The sequence below is a fragment of the Mandrillus leucophaeus genome, unplaced genomic scaffold, assembly GCF_000951045.1.
Source record: "Mandrillus leucophaeus isolate KB7577 unplaced genomic scaffold, Mleu.le_1.0 Scaffold860, whole genome shotgun sequence".
Classification (NCBI taxonomy): domain Eukaryota; kingdom Metazoa; phylum Chordata; class Mammalia; order Primates; family Cercopithecidae; genus Mandrillus; species Mandrillus leucophaeus.
In genome coordinates, this window is record NW_012109364.1 from 134,553 (window position 1) to 148,697 (window position 14,145).

The window sequence follows — 14,145 nt, forward strand, 5'->3', positions numbered from 1 at the left end:
CTGACCTCATGATCTGCCCACCTCGGCCTCCTAAAGTGCTGGGATTACAGGCATAAGCCACTGCGCCTGGTCAGGCCATTGATTTTTGATAAGGGTGCCAAGATAATTCAATGGGGAAAATAATATTTTCAACAAATGGTTCTGAGACAACTAGATATTCACAAGCAAAAGAATGAAGTTGGATCCATACCTCACACCATATGCAAAATTGAACTCAACATGGATCATAGACCTAAATATAAGAGGTAAAACTAGACTATTAGAAGAAAACATAGGAGTAAATCCTTATGTTGTTGGGTTAGGCAGTAGTTTCTTGAATGCGACACCAAAAGCACAAGCAACCAGAGAAAAATTGGTAAATTGGACCTCATCAAAATTAATAACTTCTGTGCTTCAAAGGACACTATTAAGAAAATGATGGTGATGGTTGTATAACTCTGAAAACACTAAAAACAACCAAATTGTTACATTTTAATGAGTGAATTGCATGGCATGTGGATTATATTTCAATAAAGCCATTATAAAGAAAAATAAGAAAGTATAAACCCAACCCCCAAAATGAGAGAAAATATTTGCAAATCACATATGTGAAGAATCTAGTATTCAGAATATGAAAATAACTTTGATTTCACAAAAAAAGACACAATATTTAAATAGGCAAATGATTTGAACAGACATTTATCCAAAGAAGTTGAATAGCTAACCAATAAGCCCATGAGAAAATGCTCAACATCAGTAGTCATTTAAAAAATGCAAATCAAAACTACAAGGAGATACCACTTCACACCTACTAGGATGGCTGTAAGCAAAACAACAACAACAAGTGTTGGTGAGGATGTGGAAAAATTGGAACCCTCCTAACATTGCTGGTGGGAATGTAAAATGATGCAGCCACTTCGAAAACTAGCATTTTCTCCAAAAGTTAAGCATAGAGTTACCAAATGACCCAGCAATTCCACTCCTAAGTATATCCAAAAGAAATGAAAACATTATGTTCATGCAAAAACTTGCCCACAAATGTCATGGCAGTATTATTCGTAACAGTCCCAACATGGAACAACCTAAATGTCCTTCAGCTGATGAATAGATAAACAAAATGCAGCTTATCCATATAGTGAAACATTATGCAGCCGTAAAAAGGAATGAGGTACTAATTCATGATACAAGATGAATGAAATTTGAAAATATTATGCTAAGTGAAAGAAGCCAGACACAAAAGGACACATAATGTGTGATTCCAATTGTGTGAAATGTCCAGCATAGGCAAATCCATAAAGACAAGGTATTATTAGTGGTGCCAGAAGCTGCTGGGAGGAGGGAAAGAGCAGTGACAGCTAACAGGTGGAGTTTCTTTTTTTTTTTTTTTGAGACGGAGTCTTGCTGTGTCGCCCAGGCTGGAGTGCAGTGGCGCAATCTTGGCTCACTGCAAGCTCTGCCTCCCGGGTTCACGCCATTCTCCTGCCTCAGCCTCCTGAGTAGCTGGGACTACAGGTGCCCGCCACCATGCCTGGCTAATTTTTTTTTTTAATTTTTAGTAGAGACAGGGTTTCACCGTGTTAGCCAGGATGGTCTCAATCTCCTGACCTCATGATCTGCCCGCCTCGGCCTCCCAGAGTGCTGGGATTACAGGCATGAGCCACTGCACCCAGCCAAGAAAAATACTGTTTAACAATAATAATCATTTCGAAAGTTCAAAGATTTTGGTATGTAAATAGAATGCAAATTTCAGTGTTGAGTGCCTGTCAAGCAGAATTAAGTATAGTTACTTAAAAAATATTTGTGGTTTAACTTTTTAATTTTTATTTTCTTTAATAGCAAAAATTTCTCTGAAGATGATTTTGCTTCTGCATTGAGAAAAAAACAATCTGCGTCTTGGGCTTTAAAATGGTATGAAGACTGTCTTTCAACAGTTGCATTATATCTAGTCTAAAAGCTTAGGGCAAGGCAAGCATGCTTATGTCATCAATAAGACAAATTTGAGATGAATTAAAGTGATGCCTTTTTGACATGAGCTTTTCTTTTATAGATGTAAGTAGTCTTACACTTAATAGGTTTTCCACTTAACAGATAAGTTTTATTCAGCATTTCTGTTTTCTCAAAAGGAATTAGTATATTGATATCTGGGTTTCACCAATATTTATTGTGAAAATGTCCAAAGGCAGAAGAATGCTCCTTAGGTATATTGTGAGTATTCTGAAAAATAAATATTTGCCAAGTTTGATGACATTTGCTTTTAAAACTTAGTCACGCTAACATTTTATTTAGATAGCGTTTGAAGTGTTCGTGATGCTTTACAAATGTCTGTCTTAGTGTGAAGATTGGAGTTGATTATTTTAAAGTTGGACGCCATGTGGATGCTATGAATGAATACAATAAAGCTTTGGAAATAGACAAACAAAACGTGGAAGCTTTGGTAGCTCGTGGAGCACTGTAAGTGAATCATACTTGGATTTTAAGGAATGTTTACCAGGTAAATGCAAACAAGATTTATGAAGAGCTTGTGAGATACAGCCCTCTAATTTTGTTTCATGTCTCTAGATATGCGACAAAAGGAAGTTTGAACAAAGCAATAGAAGATTTTGAGCTTGCATTAGAAAACTGTCCAACTCACAGAAATGCAAGAAAATACCTCTGCCAGACACTTGTAGAGAGAGGAGGACAGTAAGTGTCAGATTTTGTTTAATAGTAGAGGTCTTATGTTCAACCAACTATTAAAAAATTTTGAACTTAACATAAGGAAATAGTTTCTTAAGCACTTAATTTAGAACACTCTTGGTTTCAATAAATAAATGGAAAAGTACAAGAGATTAGGCAAATACTCCTTCCCTGGATAATATACTCAGATTTTTTGGTTTAATGGCTGTACTATTTGTATAGTCATTCCTGTTCGTGATCACAAATTCCAAGTTAGTTAAATTTTGCAATATTCGTTGATAATTCATAGGAACTTCTATTTAATGATTGGAGCAACTTTTTACATTCTTACTAGGTAGATAACTAGTACCTATTTGTATGTGGTTGTCTTATAGCCTTGTATTGGTATCTTTTAGCTGAGTGAATAGCAATACCTTGCAGTTACTTAAGCCAGAGATATTGCTCATCTTTGACTTGTCCTTTGTTTCCCATATCCAGTCTACTGACACAAAAGTGATCCCCTTGTATTTGTTTTACAGTAATTTCTTTTTCCTTCTAAGAACCAAAAGCACTTTGCAATGTCCTTTGACTGCTCTGTGTCTAAACTTTCTCATTCTGGTGTTTCACAACCCACACTTGTGAGCTTCATTTAATGATTATGCTATTTACAGGCTCGTTGTGATATATGTGTATGTTGGTATTTCCAAAGATTTCCAAAATTTTCTATAGATAATTTTTCATAAACTGCTAGGGAAAAGGAGCCTGCTGCTATAATTATGTGCTACAGTTCAAGATTATACTAAATTTGTGGACACATATTTATCATGGGTTTTCATGTATTACTGCCAAAATGTGCCAATATTGGATATTAGTTACTAGTAATGGATTTCTGGTTATGTGGTCTTTGAAATAAATTACAGTAAAAAGCATATTATTTTGGTATTTTATTTTGGAAAATAATTTACTAAATGTGGCTTTTCCCTAGTAAGCTCTCTCTTATAAGCCTCTGACCTGTATGCATATTTGGATAGTTTTGTTGTTTTTACAAAAAAGCTAAATCTTTCTTTTAAATTTAGGTTAGAAGAAGAAGAAAAGTTTTTAAATGCTGAAAGTTACTATAAGAAAGCTTTGGCTTTGGATGAGACTTTTAAAGATGCAGAGGATGCTTTGCAGAAACTTCATAAATATATGCAGGTGATTCCTTATTTCCTCTTAGAAAAATTTAGTGATATTTGAAATAATGCCCAAACTTAATTTTCTTCTAAGGGAAGCTTCTAGATTACTTAAGTAAGGCATTATGAAAAGTTTCTTTTTAGGTACGGTTCTTCCTAATTGGGTTTGACATTGCTTCGTAGTGCCTCTGTATTTGTCCGTAATTGAAAGTAAAAATAGCTATGAGAAAACTATTACCTAAATTTGGTATGTTGTTTTGAGAAATGTCTTTGTAGTGAGCTTACCTGGTGGTTTTTAAATTACCATTGTTGCTACTATAATTGAGTTAATTATAAAAACCTTTATGAGACATATTTTAAATTGTCTTTTCCTGTAATACTGATGATGATGTTTTCTCATGCATTTTCTTCTGAATTGGACCATTGCTGCTGTGTCTGTGACATCTGGTGCTGCTCATCCCCATCCACAAACTGGAAAATGATTTCCTATGTAATCATGCATCCAACTGGGCTGTGCTATTTTTTTAAATGGTTTGTATTTGAACATGGTGATTCCTCCTTCAATTCACCTTAATGGAATGTCTTTATTTGAATTTTGTTTGTAAAATGTGTCCTGTTTAAATTTTTCAATTTTTAAAAATAATTTTTATGTACTTTTTTTTTTTTAACCTTTCTTGCACTCTGGGTCATGGGTACCACTGCAATGGCTTCCCCTTTTTTTATGGGATACCAACTGCAATATGGTCCTCGATGCTGTCCTGGCCATTTCAATGACTAATGCCAAACATCTGTATGACTAATTTTTTTATGTTAAAAAAATATTGTTTAATGCTGGCTCTATGGTGATTTGGTTTTACTAAATTGGGTTTCTGGCTGGGGGTGGTCTTTTGAATACTGGGTTTTATATATGCTGCTATTTTTAACGTGTGGTTTTTTTCGATATCTGGGTTCTAAAAGAAATCTTTGGAATTAAGAGAAAAACAAGCTGAAAAGGAAGAAAAGCAGAAAACAAAGAAAATAGAAACAAGTGCAGAAAAGTTGCGTAAGCTCTTAAAAGAAGAGAAGAGGTAAACTATAATATTCAGTATTTTTAAACTTAAGGCAACTACTGAATTGAACCCAAAGTGCCATACTGGAGGTAAAGTAAATAAAAATATAGAAGTATTTCAAGTGATAATCAATGACTGTTAAGAATCTTTAGCAAATATGTGTTCCATGTATTTTCCTATTAAAGAGATGAAGTGGAATTTGAGGCTAGAATTCTACCAAAAAAATGTATCTTAGAATTAAAATATAGAATAAGTTACTTTAATTATATTTTAGGAGGAAATGTTTTAGAACTAGAGCAGTGGTTCTGAACTAGGGGGGGATTTATTCCCCCGGGGACATTTGACAAGATCTGGAGACGTTTTTGATTGCCATAACTGAGGGTGCTACTGCATCTAGTGTATAATGGTCAGGGATGCTATTAAACTTTCTGTAATGCACAAGTCAGCTCCCACCCCCACCCCCAACAAAGAATTATTTGGCTGAATATACCAGTAATCAGGTGAAGAAACCATGAACTAGAGGTAGCCAAATAAAAAACTTGAGTTCTCCTTTATGTGTTCAGTAGTCTTAAGTTTTTAAGGTAGTGTTGAAAAAGTCTGTCTTTCAGAAATGATGGATTTGCTTACAATGATACCTGTCTGCAAGCATTTTTCCCCCAAAAGTGCTTAATAGTAAAATCAGATCTTGTAATAGCCGAGATTATTGTATCATTTATCTGAACCACAGCTTTTATAAAATCTTGAAAGGAAACAAATCGGGCCCACATCTTTATGAATAATTTGGAAACATTTTTGTACATATATGACAGGTTAACTGTTTTTTTTAGGCTAAAGAAGAAAAGAAGAAAATCAACTTCTTCCTCTTCAAGTGTTTCTTCTGCTGATGAATCAGTGTCTTCATCATCATCCTCTTCCTCTTCTGGTCACAAAAGGCATAAGAAACATAAGAGGAACCGTTCAGAGTCTTCTCGCAGTTCCAGAAGGCATTCATCTAGGGCATCCTCAAGTCAGATAGATCAGAATAGGAAAGATGAGTGCTACCCAGTTCCAGCTAATACTTCAGCGTCTTTTCTTAACCATAAACAAGAAGTGGAGAAACTACTGGGGAAGCAGGATAGGTTACAGTATGAAAAGACACAGATAAAAGAGAAAGATAGATGCCCTCTCTCTTCATCTTCACTTGAAATACCGGATGATTTTGGAGGTAGGTCTGAAGATCCAAGAGATTTTTATAATAGCTATAGAACCCAAGCAGGTAGTAGCAAAACAGAAAAGCCATATAAATCAGAGAGACATTTTTCCAGTAGAAGAAATTCCTCAGATTCCTTCTGTAGGAATTCAGAGGACAAGATTTATGGTTATAGGAGATTTGAAAAGGATATAGAGGGAAGAAAAGAGCACTATAGAAGGTGGGAACCAGGTTCTGTGAGGCATTCTACCTCGCCAGCAAGCTCAGACTACTCGTGGAAGTCAGTTGAGAAATACAAAAAATATACTCACTCTGGATCACGTGATTTCAGTAGACATGAGCAAAGATACCGATTAAATACAAATCAAGGAGAATATGAAAGAGAGGACAATAATGGGGAGGATATCAAAACAGAGGTTCCAGAAGAAGATGCACTAAGTAGCAAAGAACACTCAGAAAGCAGTGTTAAAAAAAATTTACCTCAGAATTTACTGAATATATTTAATCAGATAGCTGAATTTGAAAAAGAAAAAGGAAATAAGTCAAAAAATTAATACACCAAGGATATCAGCACCATTACACAAAATGCCATTAAGTTTTTGGGTGTTTTAGTCATAACAGTTCAGTGCAGAAATCTCTGCTCCTAAAATTATTTGTAGAGATTACAGGAAACAAATGCTTTTAAGCTTTTCTCAAATTTTGTTTCAGTTGTAGGTCCCTTGTCACAGCCTGGTTTTTAGAGTTTTTATGTATATGTTTATGTACAGTATATTACTCTGACAATTTGAATTTCTTCACTTAAAGATAATTCTCTGAAAGTACTGTTTCTTCATTCGATTACGGTATATGAGAATTCCTGGGTCCATCTTATCCTGCTGTTTGAGAGAAACATTTGTGCATTGAACACTTGGATCATTTTTATAAAAATTGATTTTTCTGTTAAATTAAAAATCGTCAGCTTTTGAAAGATTATATGTTCGAATGTTTCTTGAACACTTTTATATTTATCAGTTTAAATATTACATTTTTTGCCCAATTTTTTTTTAATTTTTAGATGGTAGATTATATGTCTTAATTTTCCTCTAAAGCCTGATTTGATTAAAAGTGGTTTGTGAACAGTCATTGGCTTCCACCCAGCATAAGTGCCTTAGGAATAAGATCATAAAAGTTGAATAGAAGCCCATTTTGCTTATTTCTCCGTTATTATTTTTTACCTCATTGCTAGCATAGCCATAGAACGCTTTTTAACTTTAAATATTTGCAAGGCCCTTAAGGCCTGTATTCCACGCAAGGGTAAATCAGAAAAGAAAAAGAATCCTTTTAGCAAAAACATAGCAGTAGCAGACAAGCACATTGTAAATCTGGCTTTTTTGTAGTGAAAGAAAATTGGGAAACTGTCCTCGTACTGCAGATGTTCAGTCCAGAGGGCATTAGGCATGTTTTTAAATCTGACCTGCATTTCTCCTTACCGCCTCCTGTGCCGTGATGCTTCTCTGATGACCCCTTTCTCAGAGTCTGAATAAATAAATAGACAAACTAGAGCCTGGTTTTACTCAGAATAAATTCCAGCAGCTACAGCTGACGAACAAAGAGACTTGGATTATAAAGATCCTCCCGAAATTGTGAAAATAGGGTAGTATATTCTTTGGGAGATAGAGATAGGAATCATAAGTACTGGGTTTATGATGTCATTGGAGTCTTTGCAGTTTAAGATTCTCAAGGCTGTAAATTATAATGAGTTTTAGATACTGTCACAGTGACACTAGATAAGTGGATGGGTAGCTGGGTATCTGCAGAGGTCTAAGTGAGGGAGAATAATAGAGGAAGCAGAGACTTATTCCTTGTTCTGTCTTGCAGTTCTTGCCAACAGTAAAATGTCTAGGCCTTAAGTACTGAGTGTGTATTATTTGTGTCTACCAAACTCCAGTGATGAGAGCCTAGTGAGAAATCTGAAATTTGTTTTGCAAATGGAACAGTGAAAAGAAACCCTGCTCAAGAGCAATAGATAATGGCGGTAGAAATCGGCTAGTCACTCAAAGCATTAGTCTTTGCACCAAGAAGAAGATTCTTTAAGAAATTCGTCTTAAATGAGTCCTTAATTCTATGTATTAATAGCTCCAGTATCATCTTTACACAGTGTCCTACAGTGTGGTGTTTATAATGAGTGAAAACTACCTCTTGGCATAGCCTTTGACATTTTGGAATCCCTAGTACAGCCTAAAATTTTAAACACAACATTTAAAAACATTTTTTTTCCTTAATTCATATAAATTTAAGGGGTACAAGTACATTTTTGTTACATGGATATATCGTATAGTGGTGAAGTCTAGGTTTCTAGTGTAACCATCACCCAAATGATGTACATTGTAAACCCATTTCATAATTTCTCATCCCTCACCCCCTGCCAACCTACCAATATTGGTATAGGCACATTCATGATTCAGACCTCAAAAGTGCAACCAAGAGGGGCTGAGTACAGTGACTCATGCCTGTAATCCCAGCACTTGAGGCTGAGGGAGGAGGACTGCTGGAGGCTAGAAGTTTGAGACTGGCCTGGGCAACGCAGCATGACTCCATCTCTACAAAAAATTTACAAATAAGTTGGGTGTGGTGGTGCATGCCTATAGTCCCAGCTATGCGGGAGGATCGCTTGAGCCCAGGAGTTCAAGGCTGCAGTGAGCTCTGATTGTGCCACTGCACTCCAGCTTGGGTGACAGCCAGACTGGTTTCTTAAACACAACAAAAACAAAATGGGACTTAAGTAACCTACGAAGTTCTTGCACAGCAAAAGAACACAAGTGAACAGACAACCTGCAGAATGGGACAAAATATGCAAACTATGCATCAGGCAGGGGACTCATCCAGAATTTACAAGGAATTCAACAACCAAAAAACCCTATCCAAAAGTGAGCAGAAAACATGAATAGGTATTTTTCAAAAGAAGACATAAAAATGGCCAAGAAGCATATAAAATAATGCTCAGCATCACTAATTAGAGAAATGCAAGTTAAAACCAAATGAGATATCTCGCATCAGTCTGAATGGCTATTACACCCCATTCAGTGTAAGAGAATAGTACCTTATCCTATACGCTACTAGGTGCAAAAGTAATTGCAGTTTTTGCCATGTTAAGCAGAGTAGACAAACCAATTTCTAAGGAAGCTCATCACAGCAAAAATTACTGGGGATTTACATTGTCAAGAATCCCTAGCGACATCTTCAGTAATTTTTCTCAAGATCATATCTTGGTCTCCATAAGCAAATGAAGCGTGACTTTTGGATATGAGGATAAGTGTCCAGATTCAAGTTTTAAGTAATTCCCAAACTAGCATAGGGCTGAGAATAAGAACTTTGATGAGCAAAGTGACTTTAATCAGTTTTTAGGTCTTATAAATCTCATGCAGTAGAGCAGTAGTTTAGCCAGAAATTTTATTACCTAGTGTTTTTTTCTGCCCACCTTATTCTTTGGACTTTGCTATGCCTTTTCCTATTTCTAAAACAAAACAAAAAATAATCAGGAGAACTATTCACTACCACTACTGCTTTTCAGAAAGAAATACAAACAACAGTTCTAAAATAATGACAGTTGTAATGAGTATTTTTTCCCCAGGTTTTAAGGAGACAACATTTACATTCATAAATTCTAATACATTTATTTAAAATCCAGTTTTCTAATATTCCACACCATTCCAAGAGTACAAAGTGTTGGGCACATGTTATAATAAAGTATTAACTGGAAAAACTACTATATTTGGCAGTCTACCTCAAACTAAACGAAATTTCTATTGCAAATCATGTCCTATCTAGCTTTCATTAAATTGTTTATTAAGAAAATTTCAAAATTATATTCTTTATACTTGGTTGGCAAATCTTTAATGCGTATGATTGCTTTCAAGGTCAGAAGTGATTTTTATAAATTTAAGCTGCATTTTAAAATTGATATACAGTGTTTCTCTTATCAGTTGGTTTTTTGGGGGGGTGTGGGGGTTGATGCTATTTTTTGGTTAAAAATTACAGCAAAAGAAGAAACTGCCTTTAACAATTTTCCTCCCCCAAAAGTGTGAGAAATAGTTACTTTGAATAAAGAAAACCTAATTTTGGTGTCTTGTAGGGTAATTGAGATTTTCACATTGTAATAAGCTCATAATAGTACAGTAAATTTTTAGACATCTCTTCTTGAAAGATTGTTACATTAGAAATGAGTGTAGTTTCGTGAAATAATGAAGCAAACTATTTTCTAACACTACGAACATCAAAATTACAGTGAAATACAGCATTTTTTCTATGCTTGTATAATATGTAGCCTTGCCAAGAATCTGCTATTAATGTTTTTCTTCAGTATGGAGAAAATGAGAACGTTCCTTTTTTTTTTAAACAAGTTTTACATTTACCACTAAGTTTTTACACTTTCCACTAGATAAAATGTGTTGGGTCGTTTTGTATTTTAAAGTATACTTTTGTTTTTGTGTTTACAACTTTTTCAGAAGAGATTAAAATGTTTATTTGCTGCTCTTTTTGCTCTTACCATTACTAGAGCTACTTCTAGCACTAGTTGGCCTAGAAGGGCTGCCTATTAGTGAAGAGGAGGCTGGGAAGTTAAGCTCCAGTACTTTAACTGAAGACTGAGAAGTAGATGTACTTGTACTCCTAGATGACCTAGAAGAAAAACCAGAATTATAAATTTAATGCAAAGTTTGTATTTCAGTATAGACTCTATCATTATTGGCAAAATAATGATTCCATAAGTAAAGAGATCAAAAAAGTGCATATTAGTAGTGTTAATACGTTTTTAAATGACCATCAATAGATAAAAAGTTTAAAGAGGAAAAGAAAGATGAACATACATGAGTTTCAAACCAGTAGAAAAGTAGTTCAGTAAGTATGTTCCTACATGGTAAAAATGCTTTGAACTATAATCAGTTTTTTAGAGTTGGAATCATTAAGCATTGAAAGTTTCCAAGACAGAGGAAAGAGGGCCAAGAGGATTTGGTGCTGGCAAAAATTATAAAATGATACCTTTTGTAATTTAAGCTGAAGAGAAGAGTGAGAGGCATATTGATGAATAAAATGGTGGGGTCATTTGAAAAACAACTAGCTATATAATTCTGAAATGTTTTAAATATGTATTTTATGAAAGTACAGGGATGTTCAATTATATAGAAACAGTTTTTTTACTTAAATGAAACACTGTTTTTTAGGGGCCTCTTCATGAAATTTTTACCTGGACTAAGGAATAGTAATTTCATAAGTAGCTGCTGAATGCAGGAGATTGTGAATTCTAAAATCAGGATCATTATTAATAAACTTTTGTCAGCAAAGCACAAGAATGTTGCTTTAAGCATCTGGTGATAGAACTGTGGATAACAACTGCAGAAGAAAAAAGAAGTTTCCTTTTTAGCAAAATAAAGCTTCATAAAGTCAAATCCTGATTATGTAAAATACCACAATGTGGTTTTAATCACAAAAATCGTGTTTTATATGTCTTTACATCTAAGCTGCCCTTATATGTTTTTTAAAAATTTCCCCCAACTTGGGGTTCACCCCCAAATGCTAGATGTAGCCCCCAAATTTATTTCTGTTTTATCCTACTGAAATAACTGATAGTCACAGAGCACTTGGGCTATACTAGAAATAGTGACACCAGCAGAAGTCAGAAGGAAATTCTTGTTCTTTTGGCTGTTTCTGCATCTAATCTATCTGATGCTGACTAGTGAGATGTCTGAGGGTGAAAAGAGCACTGGCCTTGAGTCCATGGGCCTGTCCAACAGCTGCGGTAATGTAGAAGTGGCTGGGATCACTTAGTGTACAGCTGTGAGAGTTAAGCAGATTTTTTTTAACCTTCCACTTACCTTGCTGATAGTAGTGAAGTATGTGAAGGAGATCTAGAACTCTGACGACTGCCTTTAATACTAGCCGTAGGTAGTTCTAACCCACTCTGGAGGAATATTCAATAGCAATCATTAGTACTACTTACTGTTTTTTAGAAGAGAAATATTTTTAATTAGCTTTCACTTCATGATGAATGTCATAAAAGTTTTTATTTTCATGAAGTGTTTAAGAAATATATTTAATAGAAGGTGCTGTATTACCTGTTGAAAGTATGTTTGAAGGATAATACGGATCTCAGCATTTTCTTCTATGATATCAACTAACATTTCATCAATAACCTTGTGAAACTGTTTGACCTCACGAAGTCTGATGTCTTGTTCTTCCAGTGTTTCATCTTTTGTGTCTTTCAAAAGACGGATTTCCTTTGTGAGTTTTGCACACTGTTGGTAAATAATAGTCAATTATTCTATAAACCTGTTTTCCAGAATTTAATATTTTTAATAGATGAAGGAGGATTTGGGACTTCAAAAATGTAAATATGAAAGGTCAGTTTTTAAAAGATGTCAGTACCTGCTTGGTCACTCTTTCTAATTTTGGCTTCTGCTCCTCCGTTTCTTTACTTAGTTGAAATGAATAAGCCTGCTTCTCTGATAACTTTTCTTTGACATTATTTGCTAAATGTTCTATAACATTTAATGTATTTTCCATGCTCTGTAGAAAAAGTATTAACATGTATTTTTTAGAATCAGAAATTGACTTTTATATAACTTGTCATTTATCAAGTATTTGTTTAATTTTAATTCATTTATTTTTGTACATAATATACATTATTTCTGTTGGTGAGTAATAAGTACAGTGATGTATCTCTTAATGACATCTCGGTCAATGATGGACTGCATATATGATGGTGGTCCCATAAGATTATAATGGAGCTGAAAAATTCCTGTTACCTAGCGACGTTGTAATGTTGTGGCACAATACATTACTCATGAGTTTGTGGTGATGCCTGGTGTAAACAAACCTGCATTGCCAGTCATATAAAAGTCTAGCACATACAATTGTGTTCAGTGCATAATACTTGATAGTGATAATAAAACATATTACTGATTTATGTATTTACTATACAATATACTTTCATTATTTTACAGTGTACTCCTATCTATTTAAAAAATTAACTATAAAACAGCCTCAGGCAGGTCCTTCAGGAGGTATTCCAGAAGAGGGCATTGTTATCATAGATGACAGCTCCATTCATGTTACTGACCCTGAAGACCTTCAAGTGGGACAAGATATGGAGGTGGAAGACAGTAGTATTGATGATCCTGACCACGGGTAGGCTTAGGTTTATGTGTGTGTATGTGTCTTAGTTTTTAACAAAACAAATTAAAAAGTAAAAAAAAAATAGAAAAATGCTTAGAGAATAAGGATATAAAGAAAATTTTTGTGCAGTTGAACAATGTGTGCTTAAGCTAAGTGTTACCACAAAAGAGTCAAAAAATTTTACAAAATTAAAAATGTTTAAAGTTAAAAAGCTCTAGTAAGCTAAGGTCAGTTTATTATTGGAGAACTAAAATTATTTTATGAATTTACTGTAGCCTAAGTGTACATGGTGTATCATGTCTACAGTAGTGTACAGCAATTAGGTCTTCACATTCTCTCACCACTCACTCACTGACTCACTCAGAGCAGCTCCCAGTCCTGCAAGCTCCATTTATGGTAAGTGCCCTGTACAGGTGTACTGTTTTTTTAATCCATTATACCATATTTTTATTGTACCTTTTCTCTGTTTAGATTTGTTTAGATACACAAGTACCATTGTGTTACAGTTGCCTGTAGTACTCAGTACAGTAACACACTTTACAAGCTTACAGTCTAGCAACAATAGGCTATACCATCTATGTTTGTGTAAGTACACTCTTAACGAAGTTCACACAGTGACAAAATCACCCAAGGATGCATTCATCAGAACGCATTCCCATTGCAGTGCATGACTGTATAATGGTTTTGTGGATTAAATTTTGTATGTAATTTAACTGGAAAGTATTTTTATAGTATTTTGGAAAAAATAAAACAACAAGACAACTGAAATCATGATATTTGCAAAGATTCACAGTATCTCTTCTTCAGCTTTATTAGTAAAGTCAATGTTTAGCACCTGCTTACAAGGCACATTCTTTTATCTTTCAGTGATTTGCTTTAGTAACTACTTTCTACTATATTATTATTTTTTCTTTCAAACTTTTTTGTTTTAAGGAGCAATCTTAATGTGATC

General features: G+C 34.5%; 2 protein-coding genes across 4 annotated transcripts in view; one reads left to right on the plus strand and one right to left on the minus strand.

Annotated features, from left to right (window-relative positions):
• The window catches only part of TTC14 (tetratricopeptide repeat domain 14), a 19,573-nt gene extending 5,609 nt beyond the window's left edge, over window positions 1-13,964 (plus strand). The window contains exons 7-13 of one of the 3 annotated variants that reach the window (XM_011968857.1): window positions 1,816-1,887; window positions 2,311-2,430; window positions 2,539-2,661; window positions 3,711-3,828; window positions 4,764-4,873; window positions 5,683-6,059; window positions 13,022-13,964. In XM_011968857.1, coding sequence (XP_011824247.1) covers window positions 1,816-1,887; window positions 2,311-2,430; window positions 2,539-2,661; window positions 3,711-3,828; window positions 4,764-4,873; window positions 5,683-6,059; window positions 13,022-13,209 — 1,108 coding nt within the window. In that variant the 3' untranslated portion in view covers window positions 13,210-13,964. Of the gene's footprint in view, window positions 1-1,815; window positions 1,888-2,310; window positions 2,431-2,538; window positions 2,662-3,710; window positions 4,338-4,763; window positions 4,874-5,682; window positions 7,167-13,021 lie in introns of those variants that run through there. The other 2 variants (XM_011968856.1, XR_001004732.1) reach the window with 2 other exon arrangements.
• Window positions 9,684-14,145, minus strand: part of CCDC39 (coiled-coil domain containing 39) — a 58,032-nt gene continuing 53,570 nt past the window's right edge. The window contains exons 17-20 of the mRNA XM_011968855.1: window positions 12,444-12,584; window positions 12,134-12,313; window positions 11,894-11,979; window positions 9,684-10,700 (exon numbers count right to left, since the gene is read on the minus strand). Of these exons, the coding sequence (XP_011824245.1) occupies window positions 10,544-10,700; window positions 11,894-11,979; window positions 12,134-12,313; window positions 12,444-12,584 (564 nt within the window). The 3' untranslated portion in view covers window positions 9,684-10,543. The remainder of the gene's footprint in view (window positions 10,701-11,893; window positions 11,980-12,133; window positions 12,314-12,443; window positions 12,585-14,145) is intronic.